This window comes from Sceloporus occidentalis, unplaced genomic scaffold (genome assembly GCF_023333645.1).
Source record: "Sceloporus occidentalis isolate IW3139 unplaced genomic scaffold, rSceOcc1.0.p SCAF_5, whole genome shotgun sequence".
Taxonomy (NCBI): Eukaryota; Metazoa; Chordata; class Lepidosauria; order Squamata; family Phrynosomatidae; genus Sceloporus; species Sceloporus occidentalis.
Genome location: NW_028316985.1, coordinates 143,252,443 through 143,273,469, shown reverse-complemented (window position 1 = coordinate 143,273,469; position 21,027 = coordinate 143,252,443). Strand labels below are relative to the sequence as shown.

The following is a 21,027-nucleotide window of genomic DNA, read 5'->3' as shown; positions in this document are numbered from 1 at the left end:
CTTTTCGCAAATACTCAATTTTACCTGAAGCAGTCTCTTAGTTGAATTAAAAGCTGCTTTCAGGTGCCATAGTAACCTGTGGTCCAGCATGGAAGGAACAACCATAGACTCCTTCTAGGGTTCCTTCTGTTAGAACTCAGAGCAGAAAAAAAATGAGAAAATATTCACTGTTTAGTTTTAGCAGTTAGTTTCATAAAGATTACTTGATGTTGGTTTTCTTTAAGGTGGTCAACATAACAATCTGGGCATTTCCCCCAGTTCCATTTGGACTACCTGCTAGGTTCCCCACCATCTCTGCCACAGAATTGGCTGAGAGAGGCAAAATAACTGCTGTACACCTTGCTTTTAAGGAAAGTTACACACCTAGAAGTCTTCTGGAAATGTACTTTAAAAATAAGGTTTATGACACCAGTGTGCCTTGGTTACATGTTTTTAAAAAGGGTGTGATTTTCTTGCCATCATCATAATTCCATACCTTTTATTTTCAAGGGAAATTGTACTTTCTCAACACTTCCTTAAAATTAAGGTGTGTTGCCCTATGTACCTTGTTTACATATGATTTTACAGCCTCTGTTGCAGCAGTGGCAAAGTTTTCATTGGGTTCAGCCACTGTGGGCTCCAGGGTCCAGTATAGACTCCTAGAAGATGACCACTCCTTTGAAAGGTAATCATAATTAATATTAACCACAGTCTGTTGCTTCAGCTGACACAAAAACATGATTACATAAAACTTAAAACCAGACGGGGACCATACAAATCCTTATGTCACTGTATTTTGTTCAGATAATAGCTAACAGGGTTTCAACACTGTTAACAGGGTTTCAACACTGTGGACCTTATCACACGTGGGTTTTATGTGCTTCCATCCCAAAAATGGTTAAAGTAGTGGCATCCCAGAAAACCAATCCCATTTGTTGTTGGTTATCACACACAGAGCACAACAAGGGGTTAAAAGCACATTAAAGTGGGCCCAATGCAAATTTGGCTATCAAAAGGAGGCAAACAAATCCTCATTGCCTCCTTAGAAATACCTTCTCTGAGCATGCTCCAAAGTGTCATTTCCACAAGTGCACACACACAGATGCTCCTGGGAGGGGAATCCTCTTTGCCACAGGAGCCCCAAAAGGTGTTTCAGAAAAAGGCAGAATCCCTTTGCAAACTCCTAAAACCACACACAAACACACACACACACACGAGAGAGAAGGAGGCTGGGTTCATAAGCCTGCCTGATTCCATGTCTTCCTTTTCATATCCTCCATTTCTCCCTCATGTCCTGGAGGACTTCCAAAATGCCCTCTCTACAAATTCCAAAACCAGACACACACACACAAGAGAGAGAGAAAAGAGGAGGCTGGTTCCATAAGCCTGCCTGATTCCATGCCCTCCTTTCCAAGAGGACTTCCAAAGCGTCCTCCCTCTGCCTTCTCACACAAAGCTGTGCCCTTAATTAGAGGAGGAAAAGCAGCCAGGAAGCCTAAAGAGGGAAGTGTGTGTGTATCCCTTTAAGGGACGAGAGCATTCTTCTTCTTTGGCACAGCAAGGTACCCTGGGAAACGAAGTCATCTGAGGCTTGCTTTCCACACGGCTGGCATTACGTGAAGGGAGCAATTCCAATTCGCAAGCAAAATGGAAATGTAAATCCAGTAGGTTTGCAAATTTACTTATTGCCTCACACTCACCCTAGATTCTCTTCTGATTGCCTGCAGCGTCATGTGAAAAGCAGCTGCAAATTAGTCCCTAAATCCTAGATGACCCTGCATTGGCCCCACTTTAAACTTCCAATTTTGCCCCGTGTGATAACGCCCTATGTCTTAATGCAGCCACCAAGGCAGAAAGAAAGAAACATTATCTTCTGGTGTCCCCACCCACCTCCATCTGATGTGGTCAGTATAGTATATTGAACTTCTTAGCCTTTCTTTGGTCAATACACAACTAAAGTAGTGACTTGTGATAATAATCTAAATTAAATAATGGTTAACAGCTATGAACATTTAAAATGTGCACATTCGTTGTAAATATGAACAGAAATCAGACAGTGTTTTGCTACAAAGTGTATAACAACACCTTTCTGGAAGGTTTTGTTTTGTTTTTTTCATTTGTGAGACAGTACCTGTTGGATTTAATCTGGAGACTTTAGGCAGCTTTTATCCCTCCCTGCCATGCCGCTATAAACCCCTCTTGCGCAAACTGCCAATTCCCATTTTTCTCACTTATTTCCATTTACTGTACTGATTTAATTTTTCAAAAGTATCTAGGTACAGCAAAGGGGGAAACCTAGGACTTCACAACATATATACTGAAGAAACCTACAAATTTAATTTTGGCACAACAGTGGTGTAGATGAGAGAATATGTAGTTAATCACATTCCAGGTGATGAAATCATTACTATTTTATTAAAGGACCTGCACCATTTGGCTCCAGCTGGGTGAAACACTACTGCATGTACAAGAAAGAAACAAAGAAATTTACTATGATACCATTTGAGCACAGGTCAGGCGGAAAACTTGTGAGTACATTTCACATTTCATTCTAAGAATATGACAAACAAAATGTGCTTTATATCTTTTCTCTATCTAATCACAGCAAGGTAAAATACCAGAATGATAATTCTAAAAGGTTCTGAAACAGAGTTGTAAAGTGCAGAGTAGACACTGTCCCATGTTCCTTTTTAACTATAGTATTAGTGCCAAAAGGATTTGATGTTTACTTGAAAATAACTAGCCAGCAAGACATAAAAAGTAGTTTAATCTGAAACTTTGTTTTATTATCCTCATGTTGCAGGCTTCATGTTTAATGTTCTTTTGTTACCATTCAGATTGTTGGCCTTCAAGAGCAAGATGCTCTTTTAGAATTGTTTGGAGATTTCAGGGCGAGCATTTCATTTTCCTAATCATAATTTCCTGCTGTCATTGTCACACAGCTGTTGATAGCTGGTAAAGACTATTGAGAAAGTTGATCCTGTTGCATTTCAGTGGCTTTCTGATTCTATACTTACTGTCCAAAAGCTTATACGACTTGTGAGAAACAGTACTTGAGCAGACCAATTTCAATCTTTTTGATATGTTTCATCAATTTTGTGATATTATTATAGCTACAAACATCCAATATCTGTGTAGTTGGAATTGCATTTAGTGACCCTTAGTACTGTATGTATAAAGCTGGGCTAGACACAGTATATTCTTGAGGCCTCATGTATTCCAGGGTATGCTTGTGGCCAGCACCTACTTTAGTTTTCCACACCACCCTCTTTCTGGCTGGAATAAAAAATGATCACTTCTGGAAGCCACCAGCAGTAGCAAGTCACCTTTTGCATAGATTGCAGAACCCTCCACAAACTGTTTAACAAGGGCAGAAACACATTTTGTCAAAATAAGAAATGGCTATCTAGCCATTTGCAGTTGGTTTTTTAAAGGGAAAATTTTGGCAGTCTTTGTAATCCCCAGAGGCAGAAAATTGGTCTATAGACCAATAATAATAATAATAAAATTTATTTTTATACCGCTTTTCCAGAAGATCAAAGCGGTGTACAAAAAATTTAAAACCAGTTACATGCCTTCCAGACAAAGATTACAGAACTCTTGGAAAGGTGTTTTACATTAATGGTAGATGATTTTGTGTTGGGCAACTGAGGCCCAAAGCTTATGGGGTGTGGTGTTTAGACAGTGCATGTCCCGAAGGAGATGGAAGCCATAGTCAGTTCATCTAAGGCGGCTCAAAGCCAGCTGGAAAATGAGTGGAAAAAACCCTGCTCCTGCCGGCAACGACTTGAGACCGCTAGTGGTGGCCTTCTTCAGGAGTGGGCTGTCCGTTTGCTGCGTTCCCAGAGCAATGGCAGCCACAGCAACCACAGATCGCTCCATTTGCCTGTCTACTTTGCTCCTGAGTCTCTTATCTTCACTTACCAGAATACTCTGGGGAGTCCTGAGTATTCTGCCCTCAAATTCTTCCCCATGTGCTCTCTTTTGCAGTGGTTTTTCAGCTCTTGTGGTGAATGATGTGCAGCTGTCTTCCCATATGGTCCCTGTTGGTTGCCCCGCACTGCTTCTGGGATCAGAACAAGGTGCCCAGCCATGTTATCAATGCTGGGTCCCTCTCTCAGATCTCAGAGGTTCTCAATCCTGCAGTGGTAGCAGCAGGTGGCTCTCAAGGACTTTGAATGAAGATAGCTTCCTTATCATTTCAAAGAGAGCCAAAAACCTTCAGCACAAGATACAGTATGTTAGTTAACTACAGATTGGGGAGGAAGCACCAAATTGAGTGCAGCTGTCATGAATCAGCTCATGCCTGATTTGGGTTTTGGTCCTGTGTCATGTAAGGACACAACAAACCTGGCGGAAGGAATTTGAGGTGAATCACCCATGTAGACAGGCCTTGAGTGGCAGAAATAATTATATTTCCATACATGTCTAAGGATTTAGAATATTCCGTTTTAAACATGTTTTAATGATCGCTTCCCCTGAAATAGTTACCTGTGTTACTGAATAATTTAATTGACTCCACTACTGAAGTTGTCACATAATAAAATCTTTTTCAGGGTGAATTGGAAGTCTTGCTCCTTAAGTACTGTACTAAAAGGAATACTGATACTATAGATAGGCGATTCTGTTTTGATATGGAAGCAGTAGACAGGTAAGTAAAGCAAATATTAATCGTATCTATTTTATAACATATAATTCTTTTCACCTCTTAAATTGTTAAAATGTACAGAAGTTAAATAGTTGTTAATTCGGAGATGATGATCAGCAGTTAACCTCCTTTTAAAAAGAGATGGCCCATTTTCACTCATTAAAATGATGAGGGGCAGCATTTTTATATGCTGGGTTAATTCTTCCAATTTTATTGTATTTGGTTTTTTTGAGTGGGGCATGTGTCTGAAGATTAATTTGATCCATAATACCTAATCATATTAAAACATTCCAGTGTTAGAAACCTGTTCATATCTTTAGCTTCCCAGGAAAATGAAACCTGGAAGTGACATGTGAAAACTTTTCATTTTCTTCTCATGGTTATGGTGGAGGAAGAATAGTAAAGAGGAGGCCCACAACTTAAACATGCAACAATAAATCATTCTTTACTGTCATGTCCAAATTTAGAACAGTGTGAGAGCAGCATGCTTTTCATGATATGGCTGAGTGATCCACATTTTCTACAGAAAGGTGTTTACAATTCTATAGAAACATACAAGTTTTAGCTCCCTACCTCAATCAATGTATTAATTTAGTTTTGTTTTGTTTATATCCCACCTTTCTCTGAGCAAAGGAGTTAAAAAAGTGGCAGTGTAGATAAAGCCAGAAATATTTGATCCTTTTTAATATGACTGAAATATAATGGAGTATATTCATTATCAACTTAAAATATATTTTGTAGTTTCAAAGATGGTTATAGTTTTGCATTTGAAGAGTACCTGTAATGAGATAATTTGGAAATGATACTAATGCTCACTAGGGATTAAAAACCTAATTATTTCCCATCAATTGTGCTTTTATAGACCTGGTATGCCTATGACGTTGCAAGCATTCTCCGAAGAGGACAGAAACCTCTGGTTTGAAGCATTAGATGGAAAAGAATCTGTAAGAGAACTACTTTTTTCCTCTGATAGGAGAACATTGATTTCACATAGGTCATGCATTCTGTAACATTTTAGCATCACCACATACACATACACTGTTCTACAAGAGATTTGAAAGTGGCTCAGACTCACCAAGTACAAAATGATGCTTCAGGAGTGGAGCCAGTGACAAAGTAGTGACATATGGAGGCGGGTTTGGCATAATAGGTGACGGTTATTTTAATTATGGGGGACCTGCTGCTGTAGTCAATTGCACTAAAAATTGTGGCTGTGAAGCAAAGAGATACAGCTCTAAGTCCCACTTGAACGTGTTGTGAGATCCACTGGTGGATTCTGGTCCAGATTTGAAGTAAAGCTAGCATAAGTCATACTTCCTGTTTCTTTTTTCTATTAATTTAGTCTTGTGGCACAATTGAGATACAGAATACATCCGACATAACAGTGGTCCTTTAAATCTGGCATCGCCAGTATGAAATGTATTACATAAAAATAATTCTTTGCATTGAAGGTTAGCAGTGCTATTCCTTGGTAACTGTCAATAGTAGATGGTTGCCAAAGGGATAGCTATGTCAGTCCGTTGGAGCAAAATAATACCAAACAATCATACTACTTTAGTTAGGGGATAAGCTTTCATTGGCCAGAATCTACTTCATCAGATGTGTGGACTGTCATTCTTAGTTGGGGTGTGCATACACATGCATACATGTGCACACACAAAGATGTAGAGAGGAGTGAGCCCAAAGTTCAAAAACATATTGGAGGTGTATATGACTTAAAATCTCCAGTACTGGTGAACCATAATTGTTTTGCAGTAACTGTGCAACTTAGCACACAAACAAGTTTTCTTATAGATGAAGATTTAGATCAGTCTTTTCTGTTAAAATATAGATCAGATAGTTTCAGTGCAGAGGAGAGTACCTCAGAGAGTATGATTCATGTCTGCAGATACTAAGGAGAAACTACAGTTTTTGTTGTGAACTGGTTTACCTCAATGTGAAACACCAGTTTGAATTAAAATAAAATGAAATATATTGATACATAATAGATACTCAGAATATTATGCTGTGATGCTTATATCCCATTTTTATTACAGGCCATGTTGTAATTTAATAACAGTTCATAGTTATAGACAGAGAAAAAAACCATAATGTCATTCTCTGATTCCCATGTCCAGTTACCCTCCAGCCATGGTCAGATTTTACAGTCTACAAATGAAGAAAGGAAGAGGCTAGTGCCAAACCAGTACAGACGGCCCTTCTTATACACAGATTTTTTATACATGGATTCAAGCAAGGTTTGAAAATGTTCAAAAAAAGTATAAATTTCAAATATCAAACCTTGATTTTCATTTTTTTTATAATGGATACAATTTTGCTATGTCATTACATATAATGGGACTTGAGCATCCATGGATTTTGTTATACACAGGGGATCTTGGAACCAAACCCCAGCGTATAACAAGGGTCCACTGTAGTTGCATTTCAATATGAATCATGGGTGCTATTTTTTCCCCATATGGAGACACCATAATTGCATTAATACATATATACTTAGAGTTTCGCCTATTTCAAAATCACCCTCTCCCTAAAACTAACATAGAGTGAACAGAATCTACCCACTCAATCATGCTGGAAGAACTTTCTGCTGGGGGGTGATGTGCACAGCAACCAACAAATGCAACAGAGCTAACTCAGGCTTACTATTAGGTAAAATGTGATAAAAGGAACAACCATACCATGTGTATAAGAAAGGAATGAGAGCAGAAGATAAAACAGTAATGAGAACAGGAAATTGAGATTTCTAATTTCTTCTTAATAGCCTACTTTTGATCTTCAACAGTGAAAATATTATTTTTCTGTGGCACTTAGTCTTTTATCTTTCTTTCTTTGCTAGGCATTCCTCAGCTTGAACAGGGCTAATAAAAAAAAAGAAGGATGTAAGTACTTTAATTAAATTGTCATTTTATTTTAAAAAGTGTTGGAAAAATATACTATCCAGAAGCATTGATCTGGAATTCGAAATATACTTAATGTATGACTTAAGAATTATATGGTTACAGAAATAAGTTTAAATGTTTGAAGAAGAAAGCTTTCAGTCTTGCTTTGATTCCAAACAACATGTGGGCTCTCATCAGAAGAATAATGTCTTGGACTGAGAGGTGGCATAAGGCACAAGGAGCAGGCTTTGAAAGGAGAAACTGAAAAATTGGCTTGAGGCAGATTGCACAAGTGCAAGAGTTTTTGTGAGGGTATAAGAAGAATGAAAGTCCCATGCATTATCAGCTTCTGTGTGTGCAAACACAGAATCCCAATCCATTGCAAACAAAGAGCAAAACATTAGGATTGCTTTAGACATAATGATAAATTAAGATTTGATGGTATATGAACAAGTCAGTCTTCCTTCCTGCCACTTCCTCTTGCCTTTGCCTATACTTTCTGTTTTGTACCTATTCATCATTTGCTGTTACATCAGTACAACAGTTTATTATCATGGGTTGCAAATCTATTTGGAGCACAAGTGCAAATTACAATTAGTCAGTCCAGGTGTACTGGCAAACCATAATTTAACTCAAATTATGGATAGTGCAGACACAGAGGATAAAAGTGTGTGCAAGCCGGATATCTGCTCATGTAATGGACAATAATGCTTTGGCATTCCATCTGAATTGAAACATAATATATTATTTTTGAAATATCCTTTCCTATTTCTTTAAAAGGGGTTCCAAAGGGAAAAAAATAAAGCTAAATTTGAATCCTTACAAATGTGCAGTTTTTGAAGAGTTAATTCCTGTATTTTTGTAAGGACAGTGTAATATATAATAAGAACTGAAACATTTTCCAATGTTCTCCTTCTAGGTGCACAGCTAGATAAAACTGGGTTTACAGTAATCAGAAAATGCATCAGTGCTGTTGAAACAAGAGGTAATAACAAACTCCATCAAGTGTTACTTTTCATGAAAATGCATGGTTTTGCTGAGAAAAAGGTAGAGAAATGATTCATCATAGTTATAGAAGAACTTGCAGTGTTACAGGGAACAAAATGGGAAAAGGATAGCTTCTGTTCAGCTTTACTCTTTTGTATCTAGACTATTTAAGGCCTTTTTCTCCCCCTTTTTTCCTGAAAAAAAAATACAAATACATGAAGAAATAACAAAACAATAATAGTTATTTTGGAATATACTGATTGGGGCTTGCCTTCTGTGTGAATGCAAGCCCGCGTAAGGGGGCTGTAGTACCAAAATATAGTGATGGTGATCTCAGCAGCCAATGCAAATAACAAATGATCATGAATAGAAAAATACAAACCTGAATGAAATATGACAACTTAAAACAAGAGGTAAACATTTGTAGAGTGCTAGCTAAAGTAATTCCACATAACAAGAAACTCAGACACATAGAACATTACTTAAATGCATAATGAGACAAATAAAGACAGTTAAGATAAATGTACTCTACAACAATTTGCAGAAATACAAGAGCTAACCTATTGTTTCATATAGCAGGTAATTTTATTTATTTATTTATTTCATTTGATGTTGCGCTTCTCCCAGAGTGGGACCTAAGCTGTCTCACAAAAAGAATCAATTAAAAATCTAACAATAAAATCATAGAAGAATTAAAATCATCGCATTAAAACACTATAATGTGATTTTAAAGCCATACAAAAGTTAAAAATAAATAAAATGCACACCCCTAAACAATTCTTCTCCCTCTTTACATATTAAGAGTCTGTGTAAACAAAAAGTCTTTGCTTGCTGGCAAAGGAGAGCAGAGAGAAGGCCCAGCTAGCCTCTACAGAAGAGAGTCCCAGAGGGGAGCAGCAACTGAGAAAGCTCAAGTCTCTCATGTCCTCACCAAGCCTGTGATAGTTTCGAACATTTATAATTCCTTTGTAAATTACAATATTATTATCACCAGTATTAAAAATTGAGCTAAATTTGAAATATAATAGTTTGTTCATGGACAAACAAAAATATTCCCAGTTCAGTTAACCACCATGCTACTGCAGCTCTTACAAGAGTTAGGTGCCTGTGTGTTTTTAAAGTTTTAGTTCTATTTAGATAATGTTTTTAAAATTTGGAAAGTAAGCCATATTTATGCTCACTCACTTTTTAAAACCGATAAGAACATTTTTAAAAAACTAAAGGGCGAAATGACAGAATGAGCCAAGGTAAGTACTTAAATATAACTTCCTGTGCCATTCACATCTGAAACCGTAGTTCGGTGTTTGCTGACAAGATGGGATTTTAAATCAACTTTTCATCTCACTGTTGAATTTTGTTTTATATTGCAATATAATGGTAAAGAATATAATGAAATGTGGTTTCAGCAATGATATTTAATTAAGATAATTTACTGCATGACTACATTCTGTAGATTAGAGCATATGTCCAGGAATGAAATTAGGTGATCGGAGATTCTAGTATGTTAATTTAATGGTGCTGGGAAAGTATGTAATACATGTTTTGAGGGAAACCTCAAACTTCATTTGCCACAGTATGATAGTGTAGACAATCTGTTTCTAGATTTTACAGTTCAAATTCTTGCATTAAATGATGTCATTCTTATTTGTTATGACCCATTGCTGATAAGCAAATGAATTGGTTTGAACTCAAAGAATGTATTGTCATTCTGTTTTTCCACAACTGTTGCCATCCGCGGACTTAAGCATACGGGGATAGCAAGCCTGTGAGTGTGTGACAGCAGAGGAGGAGGAAGAGGAGGGAGAAGGAGAATGAGGAAAAGGAGAAGGAAGAGCAGAGAAGAGGAGGAATGGAGGAAGGAAAAAGAGGACAAGTGGCTGCAGCGCGACAGCGGGGGGAAGAGGAATAGGAGGAAGGCATAGAAAGAAAGAGGAGGTGGGGGAGAGCTGCTGCAGCGGCGACAAGGAAAGACATGGAGGAGGAGGAGGAGGAGAGGAAGAACGAAGAAGAGGAGGAAGAAGGAGGAGGTGGGAAAGAGGAGGATGAGGCGGAAAGAAAAGGAGGACGAGGTGAGGGGTGGCAGCGCGACGGAGGGGGGAAGAGGAAGAGGAGGAAGGTGGAGAAGGCGAGGGAAGAAGAGGAGGAGGAAAAAGGAGGAACAGGAAAAGGAAGAGAAGGAAGATGAGGAGAAGGAAGAAGAAGAAGAGGGGGAAGAACATCACATGAAGAGCTATGTTTTAGCAAAATTTATTTAAATCTAACTATATGCACATGAGAAATGACACAGATGAAGTATTTCTTGCATAAATAATAAAAAAACTTTTTAAACTTTCCTTGAGACCACTTGAAGTCTTCTGAATTCATCTAGGATTACTTTTTTCTTTCACCACCTTCCACTTTTCATATTCATTCCATTTTAGTAGCCAATTGTAGAGATATAGAAGATCCCAATACTTTATCAGGTGTGAGGATTGAATCATGACTGGATGCAGCCTTCAGAAACCATGTGTGTGAAGTAGCTAGTTTGTATAATACTTAGACGAGGGAATACATCCTTACCAGAATGTGCTCAAGGAAAAGTCTTATTAGTGTGGTTTCATTGCAGAATACACCTTAAAATTATAATAAAAAATAAATAATAAAATTTTTATTTATATACCGCCCTTCCAACAGATCAGGGCGGTTTACAACAGGTTAAAAACAATACAAAAACAGTAAAACCATACAATAATTCAAAAAAACAAAGACAAAAAAGCCCCGGGTTAGCCGATCCCTTTGCCAGTGCGGAGGAAGGAGGCCTAAAGGACTTTAATCAGGGAATGCAATCCCAAACAGGAAGGTCTTTAGATCCCGTCTAAATTGGGCCAGGGAGGTGGCTGAGCGGAGCTCTGTGGGCAGCGTGTTCCAAAGGGCCGGGGCGGCGATGGAAAATGTCCTCCTAGTAGTGGAGACAAACCTCGCCCCGGGAACCCTAAGTAATTGCTGCCCAGATGTTCTGAGGGTGCGGGGCGGAATGTATGGGGAGAGGCGGTCTTTCAGGTATCCTGGGCCCAAGCCATTTAGGGCTTTATAGGTCATCACCAACACCTTATATTGCGCCCGGAAGCGAATTATGCATGTTTCCTTAAAAAAAATATGGTTCTCTACCCCACTCTTTGAAGGATTGAGGTCCCTGCCACTTGTCAGCTAATTCTGGATTCTGTCTGGGGCCCAGTTATCAACTTTTGGTCACTGTAATTCCCAACTTATGATGGTGATTAAACCATACAGACCAAGTTAACATCAACACTTCCCTTAAGCATCCTTAAGTTTTAAAATTTCAGGATACAGTGGAACCTTATTATACGCGAGGGATCCGTTCCGGATCCCTCCGCGTATAAAAAAATCCACCTATGCTCGAGCCCCATTGTTTCCAATGGGGCTCGTGCACGGCGGCGCGCGAGGCGCAACGGGTGCGCGCGCCCATTCAATTGAATGGGACGCGCCGCCCCGCGCGCGCCGCGGTTTTGAGCGCCTATGCTCAAAGCCACCTATAAAAAGGCAGCGTATGAGGAGGCTCCACTGTATTTACATTGGAAATGAGTTGTCTCTTTTGATTCTATTGTAGGCTATTTATTATAAATTTTCATAGATATATAAACATTCATCTTAGGAAAAAACAGTCTTAGCAATATCTGTGTAAACAGATGCAGTACATTTAATTACATTGCTTGTTAAGGCATCATTCATATCATTATATCATGTTATATAACATCAAAATGTTATAGGTTCACAGGGACTTTGATAAAGATTACTTTGATAAAGATTGAACTTAATCTTGCTATTCATCCCTTTAACAGGCTTGGTAATTACACATATAAGAATATCATCTTTCTGAACCAATTAACATAGTTACTGTATATACTTATGTGTAAGTATAGAAATTTTAATCAAAGAGTTGATATAAAAAACCTGGGTCAGCTTATTGATAGGTCAGTGTAAGTGCTGTACTTTTAACTCTTACTGAAAATGGATTCATCCCATTCTCTGAACATGTTTTCTGATGTGAAAGCTTGATCCATCTGGGAGCGCCCCCTAAAAGAAACACCAACTCTCACTGCTGTCTTCCTCGTGGTGCCACTTCTGACCTTTTTGAAAGCCTTGGTAGGAAAATGGTGTTGGCAGCAGCTTATTGGTGCTTCTGAAAGGAGTGACGAGGAATTGGGCTTTAAAGGATCTGAATAAGACATTTGTGTATATTTCTCAGCTTTTCTGGGATACCATATCAAAATCTTTAATTTATCCCCAATAACTGCCCTTGACTAATGCATGAGTGACTTAGTAAAGTAGATATGATCAATAGTTAACATAGGGGCAAAACAAGCCGCCCCTGACAAAGCCGAATTGAGGCTGCCGCAACCTCATGATGCGACCCCAATCTGCCTTTTTGCTGGCCGAAAAAGGGGCGACAGAAAGCCATCTTTTTTGCCTCGCTGTAGCGGGAAGTTGGCTTTAAGGTGCTCTGGTGACATGCTTCGGAGTGCCCAGAAGCCAGCTCCCATGTAAATGGCCAAGCGGCTTGCTTCCAGCTGTCTTGGGGGTGTGCATCGTCTGCCTGCCATGTTCCCAAACTGGCTGGAAGCTGGCTTTTCATGCTGGTCTGTTCCGGTCCCTAATCCATCATAATCCATCCATCCACTATCATCATCACCATCAAGTTCGTCCATATTTTTATGATGTCCATTATTGTTTTTGTTGTTTATTTATATAGTGTTGCTGATGTACATAGCACTTTTAACAATAGCAGTAGCAATACCAAGTACATTTCTATGTCACCTATCAGTGAACTAGCACTCCCTAGGCAGTTTACAATGTGTAAGCTAATTGCCACCCACAAGTAAAGTACTCATTTTACTGACCTACGAAAGGATGGAAGGCTGAGTGGGCCTTGGAGCCCGCCTCTAGAATCGAACTTACAACATTGTGGCTGCAGTACACACACACACACACAGAGAGAGAGAGAGAGAGAGAGAGAGAGAGAGAGAGAGAGAGAGAGAGAAGGAATAATAAAAATAAAACTATACAATAATGAAAATGAAATAAGAGGCCAATGCACTTGGTTTTTGTTTAAGAAATCAATGTGGCTTCTGAAAGTCACATTAAATACCTTTTAAAATACCTAATTACACAGTGGAAACCTTTAAGATTTTTGTACTGACGGAGTCTACATTCAGACTTGATGAATAGTGGCAATGGTTTTTCCTGTTCTTTTATGCCAAACAATTGTATGTGAAATGGTGGCTGGCATACATTTTCCTTTCTTCCAATGAAAATTAATCGTTTCTCTACAAAAATTCTGCATTAAGGATTTGTATACCTGCTCCTTTTGTTGTAATACCTGCTTACTGTGGAGATAGATGGCAGCAGTGAGCTTTCATTCTTAGTACATTTACAGTAAGCTTGCATCAGTTTTGTTGGTGTCCACTTGAAGAAAACTTCTTCATGGGGAAAAAGGCATATCCAGCAAATACATGTAGTCAGTTTTGAAATATAAAAGACATTTTAAAGACAACTGAAGTCTCATGCTTCTTATATAAGGATTTAAAATATATCGTTAGTGGAAGGAATCTGCAGCTCTCAGTTACTGTAACTCCACCATCCCTAAACTCTGGCTATATTGTGGCTAATGGGAGCCGTTGTAGAACACCTGGAAGGCCACATATACACAATAACTGTTTTAATGCATGTGGTCTACTAACCAATTTATAACAAGTAATTACAGATTGACAGTGGTATTAGTAGAATGTTTGGATGTGCCAAAACTGCCATTTCCCACATGTTACCTTTCATATATTTTGAACTCTCCTCTCTAATCAGCATACCCTTTGTCAGGGGTTTTAGCAATTGTAAGCCAAAACATATTGAGGGTACCTACCTGGGGAAGGCATCACTTTCAAAAACATATTAGAATATTCATGTGTAACCTAGTGTCCTAGAAATTTCAGTGTTGCTGGGATATAAAAAGCAAAACTGGACTTGACAATGAAAACCTATGTGCTTGTTTTCTGTTGTAAAGAGAATTTGCAAGAGAACCCACCAACTAAGATGCTGTGGCTACCACATTTTTGTCGGTTAAGTACTTCTGCTTAAGAACACTGGACACAGTAAATATAGTTGGTAGACCTTTCATTGCATTTTAAATGACACAGAAAATGTCACTTGCAAAGTTTCTGGGCCATAGCACCTGTGTATTCCTGCATTTCCCATGGCTAATAACTGTGGGAGGGAAGATGCCTTTTCCATTAGGTAATAATAGAGGAGGAAAAGACTTTTAAATTCCCTAGTGACATGTATCCCCATGATTTTTTGAGGTGGGTTGGGTTCATTGGCTTTGTGCCAGGTAATAGGGTATGCGTGTATGGCCATTTTCCATTCTACTTCCTTATCCCCCTCTCCTCACCTGTGCTCCCTGACATGTTAAAAGAGTCTTTGATTCTATGTTATGTTGTATTGTACTATACGATGGTGGATATGGTTAGGAAAGTGTATGAGTGATACATGTGGGCTGTTCAGTGGAAGGAATTTGCATGTGGACAATTTGCTGAGAGATTGAGAAATGCTGTTGCATTGATGCGGGCAAAGAAGACAGCCTGATAGGATTAGGGGACAGCATAGCAGGAGAGGGTCTGAGTTCTGAAAAGATAGAGATGATGTGTGATGAAAGGTGGTAGCTTGCGTTATGTTCTAGGACCAGATTGTAGTAATGTATTAAAAGAAAATTGAAATTACTGTATATACTCATGTATAAGTCTAAAATTTTTAGTCAAAATTTGACCCCCCAAAACTGAGTTGACTTATCCACCGGTCAATGTAAGTACTGTACTTTAACTCCTATCAAAAAAGGAACCATCCCCTGGTGAAAGGTGAGAATTTAATCCCTTCTTGGATCACCTAAAAGAAGCATCAACCCCCTCTACTATCTCATCCATGCAGCCTTTAGGGTGAGCACAAACAGTTAATGTCAGCCAAAAAAAAGTAAGTTCTCTTGTATTGTTTCCTTTGCTTCATCCTTTACGTTCTTTGTTACACACTGTGAAGTTTTACCCTTGACTGATCCATGGGTCATAGCAAAATCCATAATTATGGCCCCAAAACCTGCCCTTGACTTATACATGAGGTCGACTTATAGTCGAGTATATACGGTAAGTGCTTATCTGCTGAGAGTAAAGAGTTGAATAACATCCATTTAACATCTTAATAAGACTTTGATAAAATTGTATTTATTATTTAACTTAAGCATACCTACCTCTTAGTCACTATACCCAACGTAAGAGCCTAGCTCTTTAAAGAACAGCCTCATATGGAACTTAGAGAAACTTATAGATCCAGTGGTGATCATTTTGCAAAAAGTGTAGATAACTGGTAGAATTGCCATAACATGGTTAGAAGTACTATGGCAATGGAAGCATCAGATGTAAATCCACTGGGGAGTTGTCTGCACTGTCAAAATAAATCAGTTTCACCCCATTTTGAGCCTCACCTGTTCAGACAACACATGAGGCCAAAACTAGGTGAAACTGGGACCATGCTGCACTGTAGAGTTGAAAAACAGAGCAAAAAGAAGTCCATATACTCTTCTGTAACACGGAAAGTGTGCATCATCGCACCAATATATAAATGCCACAGCTCAAATGTGGGAATGTAGAAAAGCCCAGGCAGTATATGGAAGCAGTCTGGAGCATGTACCCTGGGACCAGTAAACCGCCAGCATCATTGCTTGCCATACTGTTTTTGTTTATTTGAGGATACAGGCGCACGAGTGACCAGCTGCACCACTGATCCATTGCACCATCAAGCTGTCACACACCCCATGATGTGAAAGTAGGACAGACATGACAAGTTTTCAATAATGCAAAGGATGTAATTAAAACATAGACAAACTAGACAGTCCAACGAGGGGCATGGAGTGAAAGTGTGCTTTGCCAATGTGTCACTGGGCACACTGATGGACTGTACAGTGACTGTATCACTCGTGTGACTGTGTGGCTGGTCACATGGAGCATTCAGTGGGAGGGCAGCTGAGCAGGAAGGGAGGGTAGTTGGCGGTCATAGGTGGTGTGTTTGTTCAGTGATGTACATGCATGGTGGGGAGGCAAAAAAAAAACAAACCCAAGTGATGTGGCTTGAGGCCACATGGTATAAGGGTTTGAGGCCACATGGCTGACCTTGGGTGTTTGGCCTGCCTTGGTAGTGGCCATGTGGACTGTGGGTTTTTCACCTGGTTTGGGAAAAACCATGGCCGACCTGGTTTTTCTTCTCCATTTGCTCAAGCCCTCAGTCTTCTTATTTTTCTCCTTTTCAGTGATGTGCCAGGATAAAATCCCTCCCCCCCCCCCCACTGCCATCAGAGCACTGACAGTGGAGCAGTGGCATCAGAGATTACTGCTACAGAAAGAAAGCCTCTGGCAGCAGACAGCTTTCTCTGTTCATAAAGCGATGTACACAATAGTTTATGTCACATGTGGCACTCTTCCTAAAGATTTTGATTTTAGGCATAAATTCCATTTTCAGAGTCAATAAAATTATTTTCCTTCATTGTAGGAGAAAAAAAACACTTTGGTCAATTTTGTTGATTTTATCTATCATTTTTCATGCATTACAATTACTTACTGTGCTTTATAGATGAAAAATTAAAATCTGACCAGTTACCTGATAATTATCTACTATAAATATCATTATAGAGTCTTCAGTATAACACCTTTATATGGTTTTACAGAGGCACATGTCTTGATCTGAGTTCTTACTAGGTTTCTGCAGTTCACTGTATGTTACTTTGTTTTTACCGAAAGCACCAGTCTCTTTGAGTCAGCAAAATTTTGTTCATAGTGTCTTTAATGTTATCAATTGAAAGAATCAATACATAATCAGAGCTGCAGTTTTTGGGATGTAAACAAATAATATGATTAGTGGTTTTTCAACAACATTTTCATCTTTTTGAATCCTGAACAATGCATTTTTAAAACATGAAAAGACAGCAATATAGAATACTCCTTAATTTCTGTATATTTTAAGTTTTTAATTCTTGTTCAGGCAGATGGACATTTTCGTTCCCCAGAGTCATGTTCTGTTGCAGATTTCAGACCTCAGTAGATCTACTGAGATAAGCATTTTTGTACTTTTCTCTTCAGAGTTAAATACCTCCAGGTTCCAGTCAAGTGCCATATACAGTAGTTTCAACAGAGGAAAAACAACTGAGACAAAATTGTCCCAACAAATCTATTGCATTTGTGATCATTACATCTCCCTCACCTCCAACAGCGAAGTCTGAGAGATACTCAAAACAAAAGTTTGACTTCATATCAACAAGTCTTTTCTGGTTCTGGGTGTTTGAGTATTCTGAAATATTTTTGATTTTACATCCACAAACCATCCTATGGATATGGAACATTTCTGTATCCTGCATCATATTGGGATTTGCAATGGGGTTAGAAAATATCCCAAGTCAATGTACTAAATGGACATTTTTGTCTGCCTTTATAAGGATTTTGTAGCCCATCCATTTGAAAATGTTGTCGACAGGTCAAATATTTTCCCTTGAGATTTTCTAATTTTTATTCCTTTACTCCATTCTTAAATTAGAAATTGTCCATGAGATGATTTGAGTGATAGCATATTTTCTTAGCTGTTTATTCTCTGCATTATCAGAGCCAGGGAAGGACTGTGACACCATCTTCAGGCTAATGAGTGGTATGACTTGTTAATCCTTGAGTGGTATGACTTGTTAATAAGGTTCTACCACTTATTACCTATCTTGGGCTGCATCTGCACTGCAGAAATAATCCAGTTTTACACTATGTTTAACTGCGATGGCTCAATGCTGTGAGATTGTTGGAATTGTAGTTTTGAGAGACATCTAGTTTTCTCTGTCAGAGAGCTCTGGGAGCATAACCGACCTCAGAATTCCATACCATTGAGCCATTGAAGTTAAAGTGGTTTCAAAACAGATTATTTTTCTAGTGCAGATGCAGCCTAAGGTAATTGCTGGATTCTTTGGACTTATCTTGCTGAGTACACTTAAAAGAGTAGCATAGTCGTATCTTGATACAAATATACTTGGTACAAATATAGCGTAGTCATGTTTTGGTACAAATATATTTGTGTGTGCTTATGTATTGCTTGAAAAATGAATGTTCTGTTCTGGTTTGGGTGCAGCATATGTATCTATAAGATGAAACATAGCACAGCACATTCCTTTACATGGACTTAAGATAGTTCAGTGGCACTTACTTCTAGATAAATGTGTAGGGGACTCCAGCCTTACTGTGCGGTGAGGTGTTTTCTGGGCTTTGTTGTCTTTTCAAAAAATTGTTTAATACGATTTCTACTTGGATGGCAGAGTGTAGCCCTCCAGATATTGCTGGACTATGCTTCCATTATCCCCCACCTTTGGGTGTGTTAGCTCGGGTTGCTAACAATAAGGGGGGGTGTTACACTTCACCCACCCTGTTGCTGGTATATTTCCTAGGTATTTTCTTCCTATATTTCTCATCTGCAACTAGATTGAAGTCTATGCTGAGAAGACAGAAAAGCAAATCAGATCAAGTGCGTTTCACACAAAGATGTGAGAGCCTAGAAAAATCTATGAAATGGCTTTTGGTTTTCCCTTCACATATTTACTATTTTTGAAGCAGTGGGTACTTTTCTGATTCTTTGCTTCTAGCAAATCCATCTCCATCTCCAGCTCCCTGCCACCTCTTCCTCCTTATTCATTTCAATAGTATGGTGAATGAAATTTCCAGTTTGGTACTGCAAATCTGGAATGGGTATAAAGCGAAAACTCCATGGCGATTGGAAATGTGTATGTATAGCCCTGTCATTGCAAACAGTGGCCATATGGGTAGCCAACAGTTGGTGAATAGTCCTCCAAGGGCTGGACCTGACCAGAAGCCTTGTAATTTGTTGACCAGTACCTTATGTTTAAAACCAACCTTTGGGTTGGTAGTAATTTTTTCTATGCTGTAGCGGAGGACAAATTGTCTGTAGTTTACAGCCTGGACCATCCAGGGAGAAAGGCATTGAACATATGGTCATCCTTGGAGTATCCAACTGAATGTCATTAATGCATATGTAGAAGAGTGATGTTTCTGTTTAGGGACTTGAAAACTGCCATACTCCCTCCAGTTTATCACAAATTAAATCTCTCATTTTATATTTGTGTTTTTTGTTCCAGGTAGAGATAAGAATTCTTGAACTAGTTGCATAAATAAACTAGTAAAAATACTATTGTCTCCCCACCCTGCTTCTGTTTCCTGAGCCCTCTCTGCTAGACTCCTTTCAATTAATCACAAGTGTCTTCCATTCTTTTAATAGGTATTATAAATGCCTCCATAAATTATTCAACGACTGAGAAAATATTAAGCTTATATTTCTATTACTTTACATTTGATTTTAACCAAAAGATCTGTTATTTATGTTTCTTTTCTCCCAATAAGGTATAGATGACCAAGGACTATACAGAGTTGTGGGGGTGAGTTCAAAGGTCCAGAGACTTCTGAATTTGTTAATAGGTATGCATCTTATTTTTTACATTCATTTTTATCATTCCGTATTTTGCATCCTGCGTCTTGTGTATAATTGCCCCTCCTAACTCATGGACCTTGGATCTGTGACCTTGGAAATCCACGGAGGGGCAAGCTCTGCTATTTTTAATGGGATGCCCCCCGCACGCACATGGACATGCACCCCAAGCCCTATTCAAGCCTATGGAGTTTGAATATGTGTGTGCCTCCGTTTTCACGGGGGGTGGGTCCAGAACGGATCCGTCGCGAAAACAGGGCCAACTGTATATTTAAGGTGTTATTTTCTTACTTACTATAGTCTTTTCCCAGTTTAATTCTTCGTACTTGATGAAAACTTGGAAAGATTAAAATAAATCACTTGTTGTTTCTAGGAATCATCATCTATCATGTTAATTAGGGTAATGTTTTGGTGAAATTAAAGGCAGTACAGTTAACTACATTTTAAAGTTTATCTAAGGAGCTTGGTGTAGATTGTACAGTTGGCCAACCTTATCCATGGATTTTCTTTATCCACAGACTCAAACATTCATGGCTTGAACATATTTTTCAAAAGTATAAATTCCAAATAGCAAACATTGATTTTCCATTTTATATAAGGGATACCATTTTGCTTTGTCATTATTATATATACTCGACTGTAAGTTGAGAAATTTATGCCCAAAATTGACCCTAAAATCCAGGGTTGACTTATATATGGGTCAGTAACTAGTACTGCTCAGAAAGGTCCTGATGCCCCACTCTTGGTGCCTTGAAGCATGTATATTTCTCTCTCTGTGTGTGTGTGTGTGTGTGTGTGTGTGTGTGTGTGTGTAAGAGGTTCCCAGTCTGATTTGCAAGCCTTTTCTTCTCATGGAAGAAGCACCTCATTTAACACCAACACCACTTGCTTCCCTCTTCAGTCTGATTTACAAGCCTTTCCTAAAACCACCTCATTTAACACCACCTGCTTTCCTCTCCAGTCCAATTTGCAAGACTC

General features: G+C 38.7%; 1 protein-coding gene across 3 annotated transcripts in view; it reads left to right on the top strand.

The window, feature by feature from the left end:
* ARHGAP10 (Rho GTPase activating protein 10) overlaps positions 1-21,027 on the top strand; it is a 130,271-nt gene that overhangs the window by 57,250 nt on the left and 51,994 nt on the right. For all 3 annotated transcript variants that reach the window (XM_089525712.1, XM_089525714.1, XM_089525713.1), the window contains 6 exons: positions 2,401-2,507; positions 4,536-4,630; positions 5,490-5,571; positions 7,464-7,506; positions 8,426-8,491; positions 19,965-20,039. In XM_089525712.1, the coding sequence (XP_089381838.1) occupies positions 2,401-2,507; positions 4,536-4,630; positions 5,490-5,571; positions 7,464-7,506; positions 8,426-8,491; positions 19,965-20,039 (468 nt within the window). The remainder of the gene's footprint in view (positions 1-2,400; positions 2,508-4,535; positions 4,631-5,489; positions 5,572-7,463; positions 7,507-8,425; positions 8,492-19,964; positions 20,040-21,027) is intronic.